Genomic DNA, 27,123 nt, shown 5'->3' on the forward strand with positions numbered 1-27,123 from the left:
ATCAATTGGTTTAATTAACATAGATTTTTTTTAAGAAATAAATTACTACATGATTACGTTTTAAACACGCGCTAATCGGGCTACTGAAGGTTATGCAAATTAGTTCACGTGACCAGTTTTAACATACATTTTCAATGCGATTTGTAATGCAAGCATTCTTTTTCCCTATCCGCCGTGTTATGTACGCGCTTATGTTAATAGAATGCATTGGCTGTTAAAACACTGTAACAGTTATAAAATGCGATTTATTTTTGAATGTCCTATATGTACCACCAAAATTATATATCTAGGTATCCAGATTTGTGATTAATAATTATTTTCTTCGAAATTCAAACCACACCTGGGACCGCTTCCTGAAACTTAAAAGTACTTAATTAAATGTCATATGAAGGAACACGTCCGTAGCCCAATTAGGGCTCGGATCCACTATTCCTTGGTTGACTGGCATATACCTTAACCCCACATCCACCGCTCAGCTAGAATGTATTTGTAACCAATGCAAGGACGGAATATCGAAACGGAATAATTCACAGCAATATTTACACACAAACTAGTGTGTGAGTTTCTTATTTAACAGGAAAATAATAATTAAATAATAATAATAAAAATAATAATGATAATAATCATAAAAAATTACTCGAGAAATTGATCACAACAGAATATGACAGATGACGTGCCATCGTGCGATGTGCCTTGTAACACCGCACTTTAGGGTCCAACGCACTTTGGGGTCAAAATCCAGAAACTGACCTCAAAGTGCGTTAATATGCTACATATCATCGCACTTTGGGTTCCAGAGGTCTATAGGTGTCATTTGAGTTCTTCTTCAATACTGAGTACTGACTTTAATAATTCCGATCTGCGACATTTAAATATTTGAGGTTGAATTCAAGATGGCGGTCAATACTTTGGTTGATGCTTAAGTGATAAAAGTTTCATTAAATTTATCACTTGAACTATCTAAATATTGTGTTCATATCACAAAGTTCTCTAGTACATAAATTGTTGATGTATTCCTAAAATTCAAAGATCAAAGATGCCGCGAAAATATCCCGTTCTGTCAGTTTTTTACTTGATAACTTAATATTTTTTCCCAAAGAACTATAAATACATGTATACTCTATTGCAATGTTCTGGTGAAATATCATGTTTTTCGATAGGACTATGAATAACTTAAACTTTAGGTTTTTTTGTAAGCTCCGTAACAACCGTTTGCCAGAGGCGTTTTTTAAGGGAAATCTTACATTATCCTTAGAAAGAACAAACATGAATTTTATTCATTTGCGGTGCAAATCACGCCTTCGTCCGAAGCGCGATGATGACGTAGTACCGACATAGCATGTGATAACACGTGTGTTGATTTATTTAGAAATGCTTTAATAGATAACAAAGCGCATATAGATGTTATCGTGCAAAACTTACACATGATAGCGTTGATCAATCGGTCGAACGATTCACGGTTTATATGCAAGAACATGCTTTTAGTGTTTTTGGTAAAAAAAGAAAAATAAATGAGCCGAGTTTATGTAAATTGTCAAAAGATAAAAAGAAATGGTCTAATCACGAGTGTTATAATGCTCGTCATCAATTCAATGTAGCGAGAAATTACTATTTAAGACATAAAACAATAGAAAATAAAAATATTTATTTAAATAAAAAAATAAATATAACTGTTAAGAATAAATGTAAAAAAAACTTTTCAAAAGTAACGAGGGTAAACGTGTTTCAAGTCCAAAGGCTTTTTTGAAGGACGTTAAATCGCTATATAAATAAAATAACGGGGGTCCAAATAATAAAATATCTTTTGACGATTTATATATGCATTTCAATAATTTATATGAAACGCAACCTTTGTCGGATTATAACTTAAATGAACAACAAGAACAAATTGTTCAAAATGATTGTTTAGATGCGTTATTCACTATATCTGAACTGAAATATGCTGTTTACAGTCAAACTAATTCAAAAAGTCCGAATGCAGATCACTTGATAGCCGAAGTGTTTAAGCATTCTTTAGATATTATTTTTACCTTTCATACTTCAATTGTACAGCAAATTATTCACCGAAGGTATCTTCCAAGTAACTTGGCAACAAGGTATAATAGCTCCGATTTTCAGAGGCTGTTCCAGCTGAAGCAAAAATTTTTCGTGGAATCACATTGCATAATATTTTATCTAAAATTTATTCTCAGATGCTAATAGCTAGACTTACTAAATGGGCAGACAAGAATTCAGTATTAATAGATAACCAATATGGTTTTCAAAAATCAAACCATGATTGTGTATTCATGCTATTATATTTAAAACATTATCAATGAAAAAGGAACTGTATGTAGCATTCTTAGACTGGGAAAAAATGTTTGATCGAATAGATCGAGTAATGTAGTGGCAAAAATTAATTACTGCGAATGTAAGAACTAAACTTATTACAGCTTTGTGATCCATTTACTTAGTTGTAAAATCTGTAATCCGATATAATTCTACGAATTCAGATCCCATAACATCATTTATTGGAGTAAAACAAGGAGACCCAGCTACATACTCTGTCTTTTTTCCTAAATGATATTGTAGAAAATATTAATTGTAACTTAAATGGTATTTTAAGTATTGATGACGTAAAAGTATTTTTATTATTATTCGCTGACGACGGTGCATTAATTGCTTATTACCTTTAATCTCTACAATCAATGTCAATTGATGTACAAACTTACTGTAATTCATGGAGACTTCGATTAAACGTCAGTAAAACAAAAATAATGATATTTGAAAACGGTCGTCATACATCATATGACTTTTATATATGAAACTCGCGTATTGACATCGTTCAGTCATTTAAATATATTGGTGTTCATTTGTTTAAAAACGAGAACTGGAATCGCATGCAACAGAGAATCGCTCAACATGCTCAGTTCTCTCTTCATTATTTATTCATTGTTTACAGCCAATTAGAAATTACCTGTATCCCAAAAGATATATCTTTTTGACTCCCTTGTAATATCTACTCTATTATTGTGCGGAGGTATTGGGTCATCACGTTGAGGCAGATATTGAGATTGTACTTACGAAATTTTGTAGGAGAATTCTATGCGTAAAACGCTCCATAAACGTAGATGCTCTGTACGGCGAAGTAGGGAAGACACCAATGAATGTGTATCGAAAAACTATATTGATAAAATACTGGGTTAAATTACTTTAGATAATCAATCACTACTATTTAAAACTTATAACATGTTAGGAAATACATAAAATGGTAATAACTGGGCTAGCCAGGTTAAAGAAATACTTTATAATCACGGTTTAATGTATTTATGGCAAAACCAATTTAACATTCAAATTAACGTAAATTTGTTTAAATTGTAATTCTAATATGATCTAAAATGAATGTAATTTTATACTTATATGTCCAAAATTTAGAGAACTACGTAGAAAATATTTAAAACGTTACTGTTATACCTGGCCTACCTTACAAAAATTCAAAAACTTGTTAAGTGAAACTAACCGGATAATTATTTAGAATTTACGTAAATTTATATATTATGCTAATCTACTGAGAAACTAACAAACATTCTTCAATATTAATAAGCTCTTCAGAAAAACCTTTGACAATAACTATTGTATAAACATAAGTAAAACCCATACATTTCCATTGTATTTCATGTATTGTTTGCTATTAATATGTTACATGTTTTTATGCAATAAATATATTGAATTGAATTGAATATATAGCATATCAGTAGGCGGTGACCACCACCACATTTACTGTTCACCTCCATTGTTGCATCGATATGATACGTTCGTCTTGTCAGTGTCCATATCCAATTTTTATTTTATTGTCTTGTAATATTTTTTTGGTTCCCACTGCTTACTTCAAGCTCTTTTAAAATGATATTATCATTATTATGTAAATTTATATAAAGTGACTTAATGGTATTATTGTTTGGACGATGATTGCATAGTGCAATACAGTTACAAAAAAGCATTTACAAATGTATTCTGATATGGTAAAGACTTAAACATTTGTAATTCGTCAAAAGAACTCATTAAAATTGACTAAAACCATTAAATATTTCGAAATTTTTTCTTCTTTGACCTATCATAATTGTACCAGAGACGTAGATACTATTTATTTAGATAGTATAGAATTAAAAGGCTTCCCATCGGATTAGCCCACGCAGTAGGTTTGGTGAAGTAATGCAAAGTAATGCATAGTAATGCACCTTCATTACATGAATTTTGCATTCCAGTACCATTACAAGCAATGCAAATTGGCATGCAGTATCATGACATTGCATTACTTTCAGGAAAAGTAGTGCATTCCTACTGCATTACCATTACCAGTACCATTACCCCAAGCCTGTCTTATCCACATGAATAACACAGGAAAATCAATGATTGGATCTAATGAAGGAAATGTATTGTCTGTTCCTGCATGCTTTGAATTAAGTTAAGGTGTTATATAGCTTTTGATTAGTTCTTTGTAATCTACAGAATGTAATAAAAACATTCCTTTATTTCAGTGCCATAAATGTATTTATTTATTTTATTGAAACTACTTGTATTCTATATTTAAGTACAGTTAACTCTTAGGTAGTTACTTAGTGCCTGTGTGATATTTTTCCATCTTATTCTAAATTATTATACACACATAAACACACAAGCCTAGTTATGACTCCCTAATAGCTGTTTAGATGAAATTTACCCTCCTTTCGGTTTATTCCTATAGCGTGGATAAAAAAAACATATATGCACAAGCACAAAGGATACTTTTGCAAACAAATGCCTGGTTGGAATAAAATAAAAAAAACTGCGAATTTATCATTTTTTTATTGTTAACAAATATATACAAAATTTGTGAAAGCAGTTGTTTTAATAAAAAGAAAACTAAATATCAAAAATTATAATACATATTCTAAAATGCTAAATACGAATTAGTCTATCCAAATCATTTTACACAAAGGAACTTAAAACATCTAATAACCATGAAATAAATATATACAATATGTGTAAGAAAACAGTGCATTGGATATATCAGAAATAAAACGTAAGTTGCAATACATCTGATAAAGCTTTCTAACGATTACCCTCAACTAGCTGGAACTGAAAGAAAGAAATAATTTACCACTAGTATAGGGCCCAGGTTAGCCTGCACACCCGTGCAGTCTTTCGATATTTATCTTGGTTTCCCCTAAATTGGTAACAGACTGTTCCAAAAATGAAAGAGGGGCAAGTCCATTTAAGAAATTATGCAGGTAAATTGCAGACGACACAACTACATTCCTCATGATACCTGAGCTTCACATGTTTTCGTTAAAACGCATTTTGAAGTAAATGACTAAATAATGACACAAACAAAGGTATTCACATTTCTTGCAAGTCTAAAAGTTGTGTCTCTTTATTTTTTTATTTTATTTTCATGTCTTCCTTTTAATTTTGTTTTGAAAATTTTGATTGACAGAAAAAGGCATTCAAATGGTCATTTGGTCACCATTGATTTATAAAGTAGAATAAACATTTGTTAAATTGTATGCAAGCTTATTTAACACAATACTAGTATTTAAAAAATGATGTGCACTATTTGGAATATGGGCGGACTTATGTGTCAAAGTGCAGATCTGCGTGGCAAACATTCACGGAATGCCTTCCTTAACCAGGAGCACTAATGAAACGTCCGTCCTTAACCAGGCGCGCTTACGGAACAGTCGTCCTAAACCATGTGCGATTACATAACGCCGTCCTAAACCAGGCGCGATTACAGAACGGCCGTCCTAAACCTGGTGCGCTTACAGAACGGCCGTTTTAAACCAGGCGCACTTACGGGACGTACGGAGTGTCATTTTCTTAAGCTGACAACAGAATGGGTGTTGTTTACCACCACACATAATAAAACACTTTGGTATATCAATTATTTATAGTTATGTACATAATACATGGTATTAAATTATCCTTGTAGGTTTGAAAATGTAGGTTAAAGCTTAATACAAGATATATTTCACATCTTTCCTTTTCATCAAATAAAGTCCATTTATAAACATTCTATATTTTATTTCTATTATCTAAAAATGCATTCAGTATCTATTAATGTACCATTCTTATAAAAAAGCGAATGAAATTGACAATGTCATTGTTTCAGTGGAATTAATGGTCCTACAAATTAAAAGAAATGATGGCATTGAACTTTGTCAAAAGTCATAGCAATGACTTGCTAACTTATATTTTTCACAATTACAAAACGCCATGACTATTTTTGAAATATAGCTTCTAACAATAATCTGAGCCTGGAGGCATTTATGTTTAATAAATATATTCTTGTTTTTTTTTCCTTTATTGTAAAATATGCGACCTAAAATGATATTTAAACACGTTTGTTATAACTATACCTATGTGTGTACACATTATGAAACAAACTCTATTCTGTTCTGTTCTGATAAAATTAAATGAAACGGTGGCATTAATAATATGTATAACCTGCGACACTAAATTAACACAAAGAAATGATGGTTTGTACTTAAGATATCATGATGATTCTCATTATCTAATTGACAATGGATAGGACATTAAACAATTCACACAATATCATCTTAAACATCATATACCGGTAGATAACAAGTGGCTTATTCTAGAATAAGCGATGTTATGATTCAAGAATAAAAGATCATGATCATAGAATAGTCTAGAATAAGCGATGTCGCGATTGTCATAATTCTAGAATGAAAACATGTCATGGTATTTTCTCATAACTCCCAAATTCTTCATTTTTTAATATACACATGTTTATTGCTTGTACAGTAGAACTACAATATTTCTTCAATAATAATTCATATAATTTAATATCACAGAGATTCCACGTGCACAAAATGTTAACCAATAATATTAAAACATCTTTCGGTTAATAATGTATTCAGATCTTGAATATCACTTTTAGGGTCAATAGTCTTTTGGTGGTCGTGGAGGAGGAACTATTCCAAGATTCTCATAATCTTCCATTCCTGTCTCGTGTCCGGCCAATTCTTGTTGATTTGCGTATTGGACCAATGAGGCACCAGGATTAAGAATATGGTCGAACATGTTTTGAATAATGAAGAAGTTTGGACGATCCTCCGATTTGTCTTTTTGGCAATCGCATATAATTTGAAACCTGAAAATATTGTGAAATGTTCTCTTATTTAACGCAATTATTACAAACTCTGATCAATAGAGCATAGCTTCTAAAAGTAGTAAAGTTCAACCCTTATTTATCACAAAATACTTATATCTGTTTACTAAAACATACGAATGTAGTGATAAAAGAAAGAAAATCATGGAAAAATGTTTGACTCGGGTTTGGTTTCGGCGCCATATGGCCTTGTGTTCGTAGGCCGTAAGCAAACTTTACAACAACAACAACAACAACAACAACAACAACAAAAATCGATTTATATAATACCTCGTGATGGTAACCAGAGTTAAAAAGAATATGATTGTAACATTTCATAATTGTTATAACCTTATAACTAGCAAAATAGGACATGTATAAATACATGCATTTTATGTTTTACTGAAAAACATGCTTTCTTTCAGAATATTTGCACAGTAGTACTAGCAGGTCAGTTCGATGAAATACTCACATGGCGTCATCGCAATCTACCGGTTTACCAAGTCTGTAGTGCTCGTCACACACTTTGCCTTTTATCATCGCATTGTCGGTGATGTCATAGTACGGCAGGTACCCATTGGCAAACACTTCCCAAATGACAACCCCATAGGACCACTAGAACAAACAACAACGGAATTGTTTGTGAAAGTACATTTTGTGTAAAGTAATACATTATGAAACGTGTAATTTGAAGAAGAAAGTCGTTATGTACTTTGTTATACGATTCATGTATTAAACAACAATAACAAACAACAACAACAAAAACAACAACAAAAAATCGTAACAAAACCTATAATGCAAACGAAACTTAAATCATTTTTATCATTAAAGCACATGTATATTTTGATGACTTACAAAAGAAATATACCAAATACTGGTATTGCATTCCTCAACGCATCACTACTCATGAAATATTGTGCGATCCTCTGATATACATGCATTTAATCTTAATTAAACAAATAAAATTTAATGTGGATTCTTAAAAGATTACTCAATAACTTGTGTATTTTCTGTGTGAAAGGTAGAACTTTTTTGGTCACATTGATATTTAAACTATTCTCTGTACGATAAAGAAATTAATAGCCACGCAAAGGGCCATGTTTTCATCAAATAATATAAAGTCAAAATGTTAAGGACTAACCATGATTCATTTGAAATAAAGTTTTTCTAAATCAATACACAAAGCTTTTTTATGTAATAATGAAAATGTTAATCATTTTATCTGATATACAAGGGTTGTCCCAAAATCTCGTAGACTACATAATTTTCTCTTACCTCAAAATCATATGAAAACTCAAGATCATGTGTCATTTGAAATAAAGTATTTTTTAAATCAATACACAGCTTTTTTCGTAATTTCATGGTTTAAAGATTTCATACGTTTTATCTGATATATGACGGAGAAACAATAGCTGGCTTATAGTTGACCTAAGGTCATACTTACAACATCAGATTTCGCGTCATAGAAACCTTGACGTAAACTCTCCGGGGACATCCACCGTACTGGCTGATAGCGACCGTTGCTATGTAAATATTCATCCGGGAATAAATCGTAACTAAACGAAGCATCACTTATCTTCACCTCAAAATCTCGTGATACCCTACATTTATTAAAAAGAAATATAATTAAATAATACAATTAAATGCTTGTAAAACCTAACTGAAGTCTACAGAAATATTCTGTGTTGGGTAAACGGTAGAATTTGTGAAAGATTGTAATATGTAATGTTTTTAAAAAAATACGCGATGATTTGGTAACAAGAACAAATGACTGTTTTTTTTAAAAAAAATTAAGAGCACAATGCAAATCTAAAGACTCCGAATAAAAGAAAGCTACAATTATTTAGAGCTAAATTTTGTCATATTTACAAACTATTTGGAAACATTTTTTACTTTGGCAACGGAAGTTTTAAAAAACATGTACAGCAAACGTATTGATTAAATACATACACACAAAATATTCATTATACATGTATATAAAATGAAAAGACATTATCTCAAATGTCAAATAGAAAACAATGTTTGTAGATACAATTTACTTTCATTAGTATCAGTATCTCTAGATATCTTCGAAAATGACTTATTTTATATCCAGCACTACAAGTACACGTTCATAACAGTCTGTCCAACTATTTTACTTAATAAATATCGTATTGAATGTTCGTGTGCCGAGAGCGTTTCTAATGACCTTTACAAACAGTTAATATCCGGCCTAACGGCGAGTACCTTGTCATCATGCCAGGCACCAAACTGTTTGACAGACATCAGTTATTTCATTTAGTTTCCAGAACATTGGACAAAATAAAAAAAATTCAGCAGACAATGTTTTCAGCATTCAACATTGTTTCGTTAAACGTTAACTAAATAACTTTATACCAGCAATTTCTGGCAGCAAGGTCTTTATGTACAATGCTTTGTGAACTCAGATAGTTCATTCCCTCACATACACGAATACATATCTCCAACTTCTTTTCTGCATTCAGCGGCTAGAAAGAAAAAAAAACAAACAAAATATTTATTTTATGTTTTTCAGTGGATTACTGATTTATCCGTGAAAATTATATTTGATAATTTCACAGTGAAAATTATCAAAATATAATTTCACTTTTTTCAATGACGAAACTACCTTTTTAAGATTTTCCCCATGTGGTACCTCAATTTTATTTTTACTGACAATTCTGACAATGTCAGGCTGTTAAAAGAAATAGCAAAGCTGAAATAGATAAATAACTTAAATGTCAAAAGTAATAAAGAGAGAAAACTTACTTCTATTCATTCAAATTCCAATCACCAAATTTCGTCTCTAAATTTTTTTGTTTCGTTTTTACAGTCTGAAAAATACATTCCTTCCCCATGCAAAACTGCTCTTGATGACATTTGGGCATATTAAAGTATCCTACGAGCAATAACTGCCGTATGCTTTATGAAAAATTGAAAAGCATTGACATCCATCACTCGTAGAATAAGTAAAACAACCCAGCGTTCCTTAGCAGGCTTCCAAGTTTTCCATTTTCCTAGCTCCTTTTCTGAATGTTTTCACTTCTGTCAACACTTATTTTTGTCTGTTACAATCCTCAAATAAGTTTTCTTTCTTTTAAAAAGGGGTATGACTAACAAATCCAAATTATATCCCTCTAAATCTTACACAATTATTTTCCTCCCATGAAATACACAACTTTAAAAAATGGCTGCCGCTTACATTTTACAAAGCCAGGTCTACGCCACTCGTGAGAATACTGTTTTTAAAGCCCACTCGATGAAATAAAATTTCATCTTACACACAAACAAACAAATATCCTCTATTTATTACCAGATATGTATAAAACAAAACCTACTTTATGCACGCACAAAAGATTAAAATGAGATTTTAAAAGTTCTAAGAAAGCAGACGAACTGAATTATTCAGATTTTTTAAAAACATTTTCATAAATTTAATTACTCATGTTTTTTTGCAAGGAATGAATTGATTGTACATATACAAATGAAAATACCAAACACATAAGTGATATTACCTCTAAAATCAGGTATTCTTTAAGAGTCTTGTTTGCCATTGCCGGATAAATAATGTAGATATTTTTTATATCAATCGCAATTCCCTTCATTCTAAGGACATTGTCATTGTCAAAATCTTGAAGCCTGGTGCACTCGAGTAGACCAGTATTTAGCCATTCTGGCAGATCGCCTTCCTCTACAATGCCCAATTAAAAAAACTGTATTTACATTGTACATGTTAACCACGGTGTTCATTTGCTTCTAAAATATAAATAAAAATGTAAAAGCTTTCTACATCGGTGTATAGATTAATTGAACAAGCTACATTACGACAAATTGTTTTAATTAAATGATTCCGTCATAATAATTTAAAAATAAATTGGACAAGGTGTGGTACTGAGATAGGTACCATCTTAGTGAAGTATATTGCAATCGAAAACCATCAGATAAAATAAAAACTTTCATATGAAAGAATTTATAGGCTACTGGTGAAAATAAGCCTTCATCTACTACAATCATCGTAAGTTCTTGTTAATCATTAAAGGCATTTCTTTAAAAGAAAACCAATACCTCGTAAAAATCATGGATCGAAAATGGGATTATTTTTCACCTTGTTCTTGTAAATTATATACACTACCTGGATATTTATCAATTAATGTTTTGATTGTAAGGCTGGATCCAGAATACGGTGACGATGTGGATGCATTGTACTGTCCGCTTATAACACGTATCTTCTTTCCTGGAAATACAGAAGGAAAATCTGACCATCGGTGAAGACAGTGCAAAATATATTTTCTATACAAACGTGCCATCATTAAGTAAGTAACACAAAACAGATATTGAGAATCATAAAACATGTTTAGATTTAAATATATTTCTCAGTCATACTTTCTCCCTTAACATTTGTATTCTACGAGAATTTTTTTCCAAAATACTACTTCTCGTTGCCAAATGTACCAAAATTTAAATGTTAAAGAATAACTCGTAACCAGAATGTTATAAAGAAATTGATTAAATTTATTCACTATGCAACTTTAGCTAAAGAAACACCAAACTTTAATTATTAATTTATAGTCTTAATATTTATATCATGACTGGGCTATTATACAAAATTAAATTAAAAAAAATATATGTAATATTACTTTTCTCGTAATTAGATGTTTTATGCATTGGTTTATTTATAAGCATACACGCCATTATTGTTTTTAGCAATAGACATTATGTTTGTGCTTAAATTAATGTTTGAATTTTGAATCTTGTATACGGTCAATAAGTTATATGAAGCTGCCTGCTTATGAACAGAAAATAATTTAAAATTATCCGCGTTATAACGTACAGCGGATAATTGTTGTCTTGTCCTTACAGTGGTAATAAAACTGGATTGATCAGTTTTTTGCTTGACTGCGTCGGAGTATATATAGTCACAGGGCGTGACTAGTATTCAGTTTCTATCGAGTATCTCACATTATTATAAATTCAAATTTAGCCTTTCAAAATAAAGATGACTTTGTAATAGCATCATGAATGTGGTTCTTAAATCATTATTTTCTTGTTGTTCGTAAAACTTATATGCATGTTGTAATGCAATGGCTTCACAGAGTAGACCTGATATAAACCCAGCGGTTGATGAAGGCGACTTTATGACCGGACAGGGCATGGGTCCTCCTACGTCCCTGCTGGTTTGTTGCATTTTTATACAATACGTAATTCTTTCAGAAGTGTTGCGCAGCCTGCTCGCGGTTAATCTGGTTTGTCTGCATATTGTGATTATCTGCCACAGGTTTTTCATGATTGTAACTGAGGAAATTTTTGTCAAAGTGATATGATTTAGTTTGATAAAACCCGAACGATTGTTAAATATAATGGAGCACTTGCAAGTATTTGTTCATATATCATTAAATTATGTATTCATGTTTATGTTTGTACAATGCATATAATATGCTTATGTCAGCCTTCTTCATGCTGTTTCTCTCAATAATCAAATCTCGAAATGCACAACTGTGTTGTTGTTTTATGTTAAGGTAGAGATGAGACTTACAAATCAATACCAATTGTGCAAGATTTTTGTAAGGTTTATCGGATAAAATATGTATTACATGTACTTTTTTTTACTTCAAAAAACGATAAAAGCAAAATAGATCGTTTTGTTGATGACACTATAGTCGACGGACTTTTAGAAAACTGTTATAATTTTTTTGCCCGACATCTGTTTTTTTACATACTTTCTATTGACATTTGAGATTATCACCATTCACAGGTAATGACTCTGTCAGTACTGACCAGTAACATACAATTTCTTTATATGAAAAATATGTTTGCCTGTGGTAGACGAAGACTTACATTAGTCATTGCGTCTTGAACGAAAAAAAAACAAAACGCGCAAGACATGCGTTCATATGAAAGACCGGTAGTGACATATAACTTCAGGCATGAATGTTGTCAATCCAAACGCAAACAAAGTCTATAAATTTTAATAGAGGTGTTGTAAATTTAATTGTGTGAAAGAAGAAATGGCCGGAGGAGATATTTTTACTACATTGTTCATGAAGTTATCAACTGAGCTTCACAAATTCACCATTTCAATTTCATGAATTCACGCGTTGAATTCTACAATCCCAGCTTCCCAAATTTACGATTTTAACTTAATCAATGGTAAATTAATGAATTTAAAATCGAGAAATCGTAAAGTTAAATTTATGAATTCATGAAATGAAAATGTTCCCAACCAGCCTTTCGTACATTACGACAAGACATCAATTCTCAGCACTATTTCATCGGTTTGGCTTTAATGAGTAATGTTAAGGTCATACGGCGACTTTTCAGCTTTACTGGTAGAGGAAAACCCGAGGCGCGCCTACATCCATTATTTAACGCACGAGTAGGTACACGAGTAGAACCACCGGCGTTTCGTAAGCTAGCTTGGCAGATTCATCACATTTTAGTATATTACAAATTATTTGTATAAAACATTTTTTGTAAGCCTTCCCTCCAGGTTAATTATGGCAAAATCGTAATTAATTGATTGTACATTGAGTATATCAATAACGAACAAAAAGTTATTACAAGCATTCACCTTTGTGCGTGCATATTTTTCCAGGGTCTATGTTACTTCTTTCTATTATAGAACTGTTCACGACTTTCCCAACGTGGTGTAATAAACGCTTGCAAAAATCATCTGCAATTTCCTTCGACGTCTTTGTATGTACCTCGGCTGACTGAGGTTGAATCACAGCAATTGGATTAATTGTTGTATAGTTGTTTGGTTTGGTTTTACCAGTTGTAGCTGTGTTTAAAAAAAACACATTATTTCACACTGATTTTACTAAAAGTTGAATACAAAAGTGAGAAAAAAAGATAGTTGCAGAACGTATTTTCAGGAAAATCGGTTACACCATTATTAGGTGATAAGTACAGGAATATATGAGTTTATTGCTATCACTTTAAGAGAGAGAAAAAAGAATTATATCACTATGAAAACGTTGAAAGGGAAACGACTCACCTATTTCAAGCGGAATACTGTCATCAGGGCTATCACTGTTACTTTTGCGACGACATCTGATAACGCAGACGATAAAGGCGATGACGATGATAAGGAGCAGACCTGCGCTAACGGCTATGTAGATAAACTCTGTGTTAGTCCAAAATGAGTTGATCTTTAGTGTACCCCATTCCACTTCAATGTTACCTATCTTCACCTTTTAAAATATCATACATTTATTTTGTTTATTTTGCATGTCTCAGTGGTGTTTGCTTTCATTACATCAACGATTCGAACTTGCTTTCTGAAGAATTGGTGGTTGAAGATGAATGAAAAACAATTGATTCTACACCCTTTTTAGCTACTATTTGTACTTGAATTGTGCATTTATGAGAGCATTCCCATAAAGGCAACATCACAAATCAACGTAAAGGAGTAAGTACTGAGTACATCAAATTTCATTAACGGCAGAACTTTACCAGCTCTAACCAACCAAACTATTGTCAGAAACGAAACTTTTTGTGGTTAAGATTTATACTTTCAGAGCCATAACATCAGACTAAATTACGTCAAATTTGAATTTTTATACAAGTTATTCAGGATGCCAAGCAGCTTCCCATACAGGTACAGGATTCTGTCCTTCCGTTTGGCTTTTTTTCAAAATTCCAGAAATGTTCAGTAGATACAAAATAAATAATCGAAACTACAACATGTGTATAAAAGTTAGAATAATATTTGCAATTTTAACAAATACTTTCTTTTAATACAAAGACATTCTTTTCATCTTTACAATTTATTTGTTACCTTGACTGTAACGGATCTTGCTGTACCTGGGAAACTTTCTCCCGGATCACACGTGATAACGTCGTCATGGCGGCTTAGAATAGCACATTTTTTATCTCCAAGAGTAATAGAAACGTCGCTGTCATGACAGGCATCATTCAAACGCTCACCCTAAATATACAAAAACATAGGAAACAGTAAGTCAGTGCAAAGCCAAAAACCATCTATGTCTTTGGCATCAATTTACCACAGACACTTTCAGACATGTTTACATTTACATGCTTTTATAAATAATGAACGGGTATTCGAACTAGTGATACAAAAGTGATGAAAGTTAAGTTTAAAATCTTTTGAAAGGCAAACCTCTAAATGCTAAAAGAAAATGTCTTATTTAATGCACTTTTATCTCATTTGTCACAATTATAACATATTCATAACATATTCTTTACCACTAAAATTTCAGTAAAGTGACCTCATTTAGTGCACATATCAATTAACCTTCGTCGCTAGGCTATTTTTAATTGCTAATAGTAAATTTCGGTTTTCTTTATCGTCACTTAGGAATAAACGTATATTTTGGAAGGTTCTTCCTATCGGCTTTTAAAGAAAAACGTTATTTTTGAAAAGTTTTCCCTATCGGCACTTAAGGATAAAAGTAAATCTTGGAAAATCCGCCTGATTTGACGGGAACAACCAACTAAAGGATAAAACTTAAATTTTGGAAAGTTCGCCTTACAGCATAGGAACTAACTGATAAAAGTAGATATCAAAAAGTACGCCAGGATAGAAGTAAGTTTTGTATTACTCCTGCGATATAGTGAATAACTACATACTCCCTACTGTACAAGGATAGAATATCCCTTATTTGTTATACTCATTAGATGCTTTTCATATATACGATATAAGTTTTATTTTTGTTGTTGTTTGTTTCAATTCCTTTTTTCAAAGGAGGATGAAATAATGAACAGAAGCATTTCAACATCTAATCAATGCTTATGAGTTTATCTATGATAATATAAAGCATGATTAAAAAAAAAAAGAATTAGGTCGTCTTAAACAAAGGTATTAAATACCCACACATTTTAATTTATTCAACAGAAATCAACGAAATGCATACTAGTGATTACTATATTTTAGAAAACAAACTGTTATTAAAATATCACGTTATTGCAAAATTGTAGAAATAAAACTTGCTACATGAATTCAACGAACAGCTGCTTATTTGGTATCTTCTTTCAGAATTTTGAAAAGAAAGTTTGGTTATTCAAAATATACAAATAACTAAAATGATATGTCATTTCAGAATGTTAAAAGCACTGTACCTTAACTTTGAATATATCATCAAACGTATTCCGGAAGGTTTCTGACATGCCGGTATAAATAGAAGGGTCCTTTACTACTTCCAATACAGAGCCCTGGCTTTCAGTGACGTTCTTGTTTGCCATAAATCCGTCCAGCCAAAATCCATACGAGACATTCCGATCTTTATCATCTATATCGATAGTAGGAGTCGGACACTTTAATGTCTTTTTTGTTGCCATACACGGCTAGAGATATTAAACAGAAACACAGTCAATAATTAGCATCATTAAAGTGACATTATTCTCATATTTTCACAGTCAAGTTGAGCTGAATTTACTTTATATTTCTTAAGATTGACTGTCAAAATGGTGTTTGACCAACAATTGATATTGAAAAAATATTTAAGATAAAATTATAAATCTACCTAAAATTTAAAAAGACCAAGCGTTATACGTCAAATCTAACGGATATTCACAGAAATTTCATTTAGATCTGTGTGTTATCTATTGTTTATGTGAACTTGATTATTAAATTAAAAGGGATTATGGCAAAATGAAAACATTTTTTGATCTTCACCCGTTTACTCACTTTACACCCTCACTTTACACCCTAGGATGGGCATAATGTCATAAGATTTCCAACGAACCTAATAATAATTCATGGAAAGAAAATGCGTGTATTTTAGATACATTATTCACATTTCTAACGAAAATGATTTGATAAAAAGTAGCTCACGATTTTCTAAATATGGATCACTTAAGGAAGAATCTATTAAGATTACCCAAGGTTCCATGCAAGTGCATTTCACTGATCTTGCATATTTGATTACATACATAGAGATTTCATGTAAGTAATTTTCTACACATTAAACGGGAGTTTGATGGGAATTCACAATTTCTATATAAAAAACTAAGGTAAGTAAATCACCTACCGATTGAAACTCCTTACCACCATCTAGATAAACTCGCAACTTTGGATACGGAACACTGTCAAGATTGTCACCTCCAACTTGTATGATGCAGCCCCCACTATCAAGCCAAAGAGAAACATTCTTATGAACAGCATACATGTACAATTGAATAAATAAAAAAACTGTTTGTAATAAAACTGATAAACACACAATTTAAAAATCTGGAAATAAACCGATCAAATACTTCAATTTCATATTACTGGCATACAATGTAGTTGCATAATTGAAAATGATTATTTTCAAACATGTTTACTTTCGATGCCAAATATATCTAATTGCAACGGTAAATGGAGCACTTCTTAAAAGTCCATCTGAGTTAGCTGAATCACTCCACCTTAGCTAGGCCACATACACGATGCCATATTTAGAACAAGACATTTTGCATTATTCAAAAATAAAACTATAGCGGAAGTAACCAACACTAAACTGTACTAGAAATTCGGTACAAGTACTGATAATGTATAATATGCAATAAAAAGCATTCTGCGTGCATACATATTTAAACTAATATTGTTATAACAAATTTCCACAAAATAAAAATCTGGAAAAAGGGCATAAATTTAGAGTACTGGAGATCCCTAGTGAAAAAAAATCGAAAGGTGAAAACTGCTAATCAAGTTGAGTCTCATTATGAAAAGTATAACATCTTTCATGCCCCCTAGCACCAGCTTAAGAGTACACTAATACATATCGGAATCAATGATCCCAAAATGTATTTGTAAAAGTGATAAACAATTTTTTTTAATTTCAAAACAATTAAATGTAAATAATGCAATGCAAAATAATTATTACGCAGACAAAATGATATTTCGTTGAACCTTAAAACTGTGGATTAATCTATCCACGAAAACCACGAAAATTAGTGCCAACGAATAATTCATGTTTTACGGTACCTTGCAAATGTTCTTAAATTCGATGTGGGTACTATCATCTGGGGATTGTTCTTGTATTTAAACATTTGTGTTGTGTTATCAAAGTTGTCATCATTGTATGTTTGACCTCCATAACTCCAGACTAATCTCATTGGTTTACTTTCAATTTCTGTACTTTCCTTTGTTTTGAATACTATGAAAGTAAGATTCCTGAAACAAAGGAGAAATATACAAAATTGATTGGCGGTTACACAAAGAACTATAATTGACCATTCATATCTATCTACCCTTATCCAATTCCCCATGCCTTGCCTATTGATCTTCACCATCTACATCTAAATCTTTTGTAAAGATATTTCAGATTTCCCCTCAATCATCTTAATATTTAATATTTTTACATGTCTTATAATCTTTGTACGGTTTCTCACAATTTCCTTGGAATATTTTGTCTGATCTAGAGGCATGCAGGTTTAATTCATTTTTTTTTATAAATACTGTATGTGTTTTTACTTGAGAATTATACATATATACTAAACAAATCACTGTCTAATTATTTTCCCTATTTGGAAAATCACATACAATATATCTTTATGCATTAAAATAATTCATAAGGACTAAACTTAACTAAGCTTACTAAAATATGATGATAGACTACCAATAATGACTGAAAACTAACGCAACAATAACAACAGTAAGGCATGGTTTCGTCTAATTGTAAATTTCCTGAAGATACGCATAAAGTATAATTATACATGTGTAACGAATGGGACCTGTGAAAGAATGTCCGTTAAGAGACATACACTAAAAGTCATTATCAATATCCTTTTTAAACATTTTATGCTTTGTGTTCTGATCCTTTTTTAAGAATTGTATTGTACATGTTATTCATTATTGTAGGTAAATTCCGTTTGTTCAAAATTTTTGAAGTAAAGTATGTTTACACTAAAAGTGTTCTTCATCAATGTTAATCAACTCGGGAATATTTAAATTAGGCTCTACTCGGGATTCCTCGTCTAACACAGGTCTTTGGAAACTACAGAAAGGGGCATTGGAGTGTATTTTTAAGTAATTTGACTTATAAATAACAGCAAATTATAATTTACCTTTCAACAATTTCTTGTTCTTCACCACCTATGGTAAGATTTACATCTGCGTTTGTACCAAGTAAGGTTCCAGTGAGGGTAAGCAATGTTGACCCAGCCTTTGGTCCAAATAAAGGTTCCAGTTTCAACGCTGTCGGTATCTAAAATAGTTAAATTAGTCTTTGTAGTAACTTACATTGTAACTCTAATGTCACTTGAATTTCAATCTTCATATAACACCCATTGCACATGAAAAAATTGTTTGAACAACAAAGAATTTTCCGGCGTTTTTTTTATAGTACAATATGTTAATAAGATGGATAATTTTCTTTTGTCATTTCTTACTGATTTATAATTAATTCTTCACATTGATGTAATTTAAGCTCATCAATTGCTTGCTTTCGGGATAAGAAGGCGACACAACTCCTGTATCAGTACAAAAGGTCTCATTATTTCTTGAATACAATCGCAATATAATCACCCCTTTTGTGTTTATAAGACACCGCTTGCAATGGGCGTCTAGTAGTAGTAGATATGCATTTGTTCATACAGCAATTGGAAAAATTATAGTCTTGATTTTGTGTATTTTTTATTTTAACAAAATCACACTGTTTTAACATTTTCTATTACAAAAAAGCTTTTATGATGTACAACATGTCACAGACATTAAAGGGATTAGAATTAACGTTTAACTGAAGTGATAGTGCCATGTTTGAATATCATATTCTTCTTTCCATTATCTAATTTTATCTACATAATAAATAACGTGCCAATGAGCCAGTCTATAGCCGATCGTTCTAAAACTTAAACGTTGAGAGAGGTGATAATTGAGGCAGTGTCACTTACTTCATTTGCTTCGTCTCTGTTGAAGTTCGGCTCCGCTTTAAATTGTCATATTAAATTTCATATTATGCTCCATATGCTAGCATTTAGTCTTCGTAATCGGGGTAGAATGAAACCAGGACAACTTTTATCAATATCACTTGTCGAATCATTAAATTACAAGTTACAAAGCCTAAACCACGCCCACAATCAGAGAGGCGGTTCTCACTCAACCGTTAAGAAAGTACAACAAACCGGTTACGCTACGGCCTGTAAGGGGGGGGGGGGTCAATGCAGAACAGTTTGTCCTCAAACATTATGTAATTCGTGCCAATATTTAAATGAGTATATTCTCGGCACATATTGTCTTGAATTTACTTTAAGTATTCCAAATATTTAAATTTTAAATTATTTGTTATCCAATTTGTTTTGATTCGACCAGACGTTTCAGTCTTTGTCGCAACAGACAAACATTTAAGAATTTCAGACCTGGTATTATTTTGTGAATTTATGCATTAGGTTATACTTTTTCACAAAAATATGCAACTTTATCATTTAACAACGAGCACAAACCGAAAACATGGTGAAAAACTTGATTTGTGTTTTGAATATTCAACTATAATAGAGATCGATTTTCAATGCTGATTGACTGTTCACATCATTTGGCGGCGTCTTTGATGTGCAGCATCAACATTTAACTTGTTGTTGTAATGTTTTACGCAGAATCAAGTCTGTAAAGGTCATAAGGCGACTTTCGAGGTTTACTGGTGAAAAAAAACAACTAAAAAACTTAAATGCCCCTCTGTATATTATCGTATATTATCTTAGGGCACAAACGGGTCGCAGAGTGGAACCACCGACGTTTAGAAAGCTAGCTTGATAAAAAAATCGTGAAACTTGTGCAATAACTATAATCACGAAACTTACGCATTGTCTGTTATTAACTTCTGTAGGATTGCTTTCACCAAAACAAGGACATTGACCAGTATCTTTGTCACATATAAACGAAGCAGATCCTACAATATTACACTCACAAGCATCACACCCGTCTGTTTTGTTATCTGACAAGCCGTAATATTCATCTTTGCATGTTTTACACATTTTACCTGAAATAACGTTATAGTTTCAATACGCTATGCTTAATTATTAATTACAAGTTTCACACTTATCACTATCATTATGTTATACATACTAATAACGAACAAAAACAATTAATTATTTAATTGTTTATGCTAATTAATTAATTAATTAATCGTTTATTTTATTTATTAATTAAATGAATTGTTCTTGGTAATTAATTAATTAATTAATTAATTAATTAATTATTTGTTACGTAGTAAATACAATAATTATAAGCCTTTCTTTCCTAAATAATAATAATAATAATTATAATAATAATAATAATAATAATAATCATAATGATAAAAGGAAAGTATGTTTCTTTTAATGCTCTATGTTACTGAAGATGCAAAAAAGAAGATACATGTATAACTACGATATAATTAGAATAAGAACCAGCCATAATAATAAAAAATATACATATATATTTAGAGCGAAATCGATATATATTCATTGAAAACTGCAGACATTATTCAAGAGTTTGTGCATTTGTTAACAGCTCAAGATTACAAGTTTTCATAGTCAACACAAATTTTCATGCAGACATTTGCCAATGATTCACCAGATTACTTTTTGTAAATCATTATATCTTTTCTTAATTAGTTATCAAAATGATCTATACACAGATGTTAACTCCTTCAACAGATTAATGCAACGGATGAGCACAAAGTATATTTTGCAGGTGTGTTGTGTTTTTTTTACATTGAAAATCTGAATGTAGGACAAAACCCCTCATGTCAAAACCCCAGACCTCAAAATTTTATAGAGTAAACAAAACACCACAAATGAATTTTATTGAGTGGACAAAGCCCCACATCTTTAATTTTTATAGAGTGGTACTCTGCAAAACTTTAATGTGTGGGGTTTTGACGAGTAGGGTTTTGTCCATCTTCCAAAAAATCTTGTCAACCCCTACACTTCAAATCATAGCAAAACAAACAAGAGGACAATGATGGCCCTAAAGTCGCTCACCTGTATATAGGCCCCCGGAGCAGGACCAGTTTAAACCCCAGGGCTTTTATTTGAACAAACTTGGAAGACACCGATTAGAAGATGTTTCATGCTAAACATCTACGGTCTAGCTTCTTGGGTTATTTAAAAGAAGATTTTTTCTCAAGTGTTATTCTTTACACATATAGTTAAAAGCATTGACACACCTGGGGCAGGGCCAGTTTTGACCCCAGGGCTTTTATTTGAACAATCTTTGTAGACACTTACAAGACAATATTTTATGCTTAATATCTGAACTCTAGCTATTCAGGTTTTTTTCAAACAAGATTTTTAAGTTTTTGCTATACACATATAAGGAAAATCAATGTCCCTTGGGATGGGGCCAATTTTGACCCCAGGGCTTTTATTTGAACAAACTTTGTAGACACTCACCAGAAGATGCTTCGTGCTTAATATCTAAACTCTAGCTATTTGAGTTTTTTCAAAGAAGATTTTTAAGTTTTTGTCATACACATATAAGGAAAATATATGACCCCGGGGCGGGGCCAATTTTGACCCTAGGGCTTTTATTTGAACAAACTTGGTAGACACTCACTAGAAGATGTTTCATGCTTAGTATCTAAACTCTATCTATTTGTTTTTTTTTCAAAAAAGATCTTTTAAGGTTTTGTTAAAAAACATATAAGGAAAATGAAAGACCCCCGGGGCGGGGGCAATTTTGACCCCAGGGCTCTTATTTGAACGAACTTGGTAGACATCTATTAGAACATGTTTCATGCTATATATCTTAGCTCTAGCTCTTTGCATTCTTTAAAAGATTTTTTTTAAAAGTTTTTACAATATGCATATAGGGAAAATCAATGACCCCCTGGGGCGGGGCCAATTTTGACCCCAGGGCTTTTATTTGAACAAACTTGGTAGGCACTCACTAGAAAATGTTTCATGCTTAATATCTAAACTCTAGCTATTTGGGTTTTTTCAAAGAAGATTTTTTAAGTTTTTGCTATACACATTTAAGGAAAATCAATGACCCCCGGGGCGGGGCCAATTTTGATCCCAGGGCTTTTATTTGAACAAACTTTGAAGACACTCACTAGAAGATGTTTCATACTTAATATCTAAACTCTAGCTACTTGGGTTTTTTCAAAGAAGATTTTTTAAGTTTTTGCTATACACATATAAGGAAAAATGAATGACCCCCGGGGCGGGGCCAATTTTGACCCGGGCTTTTATTGAACAAACTTGGTAGACACCCATTAGAACATGTTTCATGCTAAAGATCTTAGCTCTAGCTCTTTTGTTTCTTTAAAAGAAGATTTTTTAAGTTTTTACTATATGCATATAGGGAAAATCAATGACCCCCTGGGGCGGGGCAAATTTTGACCCCAGGGCTTTTATTTGAACAAACTTGGTAGACACTCACTAGAAGATGTTTCATGCCAAATACCTAAGCTCTAGCTCTTTGGATTTTTTAGAAGAAGATATTTAAAGTTTTTTCATTTGGTTGCAATGGCAACCAGAGTTCTGCATGGAATGGAATTCGTTGAACAACTTTGTTAAGGCTTCACACAAGGAACATAACTGCGAAGTTTCATTATGATCTGCCATATGGTTTCAGAGGAGATGTCGTTTTAAAAGTGTGAACGGACAACGGACAACGTACGACGGACGACGTACGACGGACGACGGACGAAGAGTGATCCTAATAGCTCACCCTGAGCATATGCTCAGGTGAGCTAAAATAGCAAAATGTTCTAACTGGCAAATTACGATTACTTTTGCAAATACTGAATACAATGCATAGATCCCTGATCTGTCCAATTCTAATGATCAGATAAGTGGATACAATAAGAATTTCAACACAACCTATTTGTTATCAAAAGAGCACATGTAAATGTTGGTAGATAAATCTAACGTTATTAAAATGAAAGGTCAGAGTAGGGATCTATCATAAAGAAAATGACATATCTAGAAATGTGTCCATAGGACAAGGGTGCCCCAACACTCCACTGCTTTGTCAATCTTATGACTGTAGGTCAAATATTATTTGGACAACATATGCTACAAGTTGAAAACAAAAAATCTTTTACTAAGTAAAAGGCAAGAACTACTTAATAAATCCACAACCAAATTCAAGGTACATTATACTGTACACGTGGGGACCAACATTCTTGTAAATTTTCAGGCCTACAGGTCACATACTTTTTGAGCTATGTATGAATAAGTTGGAAATTGCAGATGTGTACTAAGTCAAGGGCAATAGATCTAGCTCTAACAAAACTGAAAAAAACACATGCAAAACCCCAGGTGCATAGCTTCACAGTGATGTTGATCATTATTCCTGTAAAATTGATTGATTCTAACTCAAGCACTCAAGAACAAATAACACAACATAATGGAACTTTTTCACTAAGTCAAAGCAAATAACTCTAGAAATACGGGATAAATCCGCAAGCGAACAGATGTACAACAAAACATGCTGACCAACATTCCTGTAAAGTTTCCTGACTCTTTGTCAAATACTTTTTGCGACACAAAATGAGAACGGATGGACGGACAAACAAGGGTAAATCGAAATGTTCCAGTATAGTGGGAGGCACAAAATTGATATGTGGTAAATAATACAAAGAGGTAAATGATAAATAAGCATGCAATAACCTTCTACATTAGCTCTACAATAGCATTCGCCTTTGTCACTTTCACAGTAAGGCTCCGCCACCCTGGTGCCGGATGGATCACATTCGCAGGCAGCACAACCGGAAGGACTAGATATATTATAAAAGTTAGGCAGACATTTGTCACATTTACCAGACGTAATGTCTACGTTTTGTTTACAGTTACAGGTTAGATCATCACTACAGCTAGTGATACCGTCAGGATTACATTCGCATGCTGTACATCCGCTAGAAGAAAAGTTCGCGGTATTGTGCTTGCAGACGGAACATTGTCTACCTTCAATTTTGTCATGACAGCTACATTGCCCATTTACCTGTTAACAAAAAATAGAATATATTAAGGAACAGATCTACTCAGAAATGAAAATCGTAAGCCCAGATTATTTTGCCTTTTCACAATTAAGTTAAATTTCCATGTCTTAAATGTTGACTTAAAAATGGACAACTGCCTACATTGACCGCCCGCGACCAGGTTCAGTCAAAACAAGCCTGTAAAATTTCAAATTATGCCATGTTGATCGACCTTTCTATTCCAAAGTTTTTAATTTTGTACTTGTTCATGTCAATATGATAAAAAGTGTAATTAGTAGTGCAATTTCTGTTTCATGAACTATTTCAATTAATTGTTATCCCCTGATTTTTTTAAGTGTATTTTGAATGAAGATAAATCTTCAAAATGAAGAGTAGCGAGAAAAAAACCCTATGTAAATAATATTGTTTAAAGAATAGGGATGTAATTATAATCTAGTTTCCAAAACAATAAAGTGAATGAATTTAGCAACAGAAAATGGTGGATATATATAATGTATATTTAACAAAACTAAAACTTGTGCCTGAAGATGGCAATATGAGATACAAGAAAATAATTCCAAAGATGTCTCATTTTTCAAACATTTAATGAACATTTAATAAAAAATATTGGGAACTGACAGAGTCGAAATTTACCTAGCTTGACTTTTAGTTAGCTAAGTATGGGTAAGAGTTTGTATTAAGACGACCGTAGGGAGTCTTATCGAACTCTTACCCATATAACTGCAAATCGGCTCTTACAACGCGATATCAGATAAAAATATAGAAAGTGTCACCTCTTTAATTAAGCATAACATTATTTTTCCCCAGCAGTCACGTACAAACAAGGATGGGGTCCAATTATTTAATTTGGCATGTAAAACAATGAGTTTTCAACAATACCTAGGATTGCTAATGCAATTCATTCCTGTCATTTGAAACAAAATAATGTTTTGCTTACTTTTTCTAGAAAATATAAACAGTCAGCAATAATTAATAATTGACATTTTTCTTAGAGTTAAAAGGATATCAAAAAGTTACTGTGTACGCATTTGTCTCTGCGAGCTGAGCTCCACGTGTATTATTTATGTAATAAATTTGAATGTATCCTCACATTGTTACAGTGTTATCAGTCTTCAAGAAACACCTGCCCTCCGCTAATTAAAATATGCTAATCACAATTTTCACTATCAGCACTGGTTTCTTCATGAAAAAGCGGTTACACTAATTACTGCCGAGTAAGAGCCGATTTGCAGTTATATCCGTTTACGACATCAAAATGCAATCGGAACATCTCGGCTATTATCAATAATAACCTCAGATGAAAGCACTCAATATATCAACTTTTAGCATTAAATTACTATGTGTGTACATGTTTAGATTCTAAGCATTAGACCGAAATTCCGTATCCGGTCTCTGTATTCTTACTATTGTTTGATTTCTTTCCGGAAAGGACCGATCGAGAAGATGCGATTAATAAAAAAAGGTTACCTCCTCACATACAGTGTCATTACTTCCGGTCATGTTGCATTTACATGGGTTGTTACATACAAATTGCTCAGCACTGCGATAGTAGCCGGTTCCACAACCATCACAATGTGACCCTTTTGTGTTAGAGGACGATAAACAACTACACGTGTAGCCATCTGTGACAATCTTGCACGCATTATCGTTACCATAACAACTACATCTGAACAATACACATGTTATTAAAGTCGTAAAACTTGCTTCAATCATTTATTCATTGGACAAAATATTTATACAATTAATTTGTAAGACAAAAACTCAAAAAAATGAAAACAAGATGTTAACACAGTAAATTATCTAAGAATATTATAAAAATTAAAAATTTTAAGCTAAATATTACATATTTACCAGAGTTATGAAATGCAACACTTCGCAATATATATTCTTTGAAATGATATTTAGTTAAAAAAAATCTAAAAAAGGTACAATATTCAATAATATTGAACAATTAGTCAGGCGTGTTTCGTCTTTGTAATCAGTCTGCTGGGATTTCATCAATCCTAAACCCATCGAAGCCGAACGGCAGTATCATAATCGCCTTTGTCACCAATAAAGAGTCAGTTTAGCATGCAGCCAGGCAGTCATACCAGGCTCTAAACCGTTAGCTTATTTTGTGTATCCACCAAAATT

At 32.2% G+C, this 27,123-nt stretch overlaps 1 protein-coding gene across 2 annotated transcripts in view; it reads right to left on the reverse strand.

Moving 5' to 3' along the window:
* Nucleotides 1–27,123, reverse strand: part of LOC132734443 (uncharacterized) — a 95,775-nt gene that overhangs the window by 58,969 nt on the left and 9,683 nt on the right. The window contains exons 10-25 of one of the 2 annotated variants that reach the window (XR_009626317.1): nucleotides 26,458–26,656; nucleotides 24,662–24,992; nucleotides 20,861–21,039; nucleotides 19,133–19,272; nucleotides 18,051–18,239; nucleotides 17,119–17,215; nucleotides 16,208–16,432; nucleotides 14,907–15,056; nucleotides 14,124–14,319; nucleotides 13,698–13,907; nucleotides 11,262–11,363; nucleotides 10,645–10,820; nucleotides 9,509–9,618; nucleotides 8,577–8,733; nucleotides 7,605–7,747; nucleotides 6,378–7,135 (exon numbers count right to left, since the gene is read on the reverse strand). Coding sequence is in view for 1 of the 2 variants with exons in the window: in XM_060721186.1 (XP_060577169.1) it covers nucleotides 6,925–7,135; nucleotides 7,605–7,747; nucleotides 8,577–8,733; nucleotides 9,509–9,618; nucleotides 10,645–10,820; nucleotides 11,262–11,363; nucleotides 13,698–13,907; nucleotides 14,124–14,319; nucleotides 14,907–15,056; nucleotides 16,208–16,432; nucleotides 17,119–17,215; nucleotides 18,051–18,239; nucleotides 19,133–19,272; nucleotides 20,861–21,039; nucleotides 24,662–24,992; nucleotides 26,458–26,656 (2,815 nt within the window). In the remaining variant the exon portion in view is untranslated. Of the gene's footprint in view, nucleotides 1–5,416; nucleotides 7,136–7,604; nucleotides 7,748–8,576; nucleotides 8,734–9,508; nucleotides 9,619–10,644; nucleotides 10,821–11,261; nucleotides 11,364–13,697; nucleotides 13,908–14,123; nucleotides 14,320–14,906; nucleotides 15,057–16,207; nucleotides 16,433–17,118; nucleotides 17,216–18,050; nucleotides 18,240–19,132; nucleotides 19,273–20,860; nucleotides 21,040–24,661; nucleotides 24,993–26,457; nucleotides 26,657–27,123 lie in introns of those variants that run through there. The other variant, XM_060721186.1, reaches the window with a different exon arrangement.

This window comes from Ruditapes philippinarum, unplaced genomic scaffold (assembly GCF_026571515.1).
Source record: "Ruditapes philippinarum isolate M1 unplaced genomic scaffold, ASM2657151v2 ctg216_1_1_1_1, whole genome shotgun sequence".
NCBI classification, from domain to species: domain Eukaryota; kingdom Metazoa; phylum Mollusca; class Bivalvia; order Venerida; family Veneridae; genus Ruditapes; species Ruditapes philippinarum.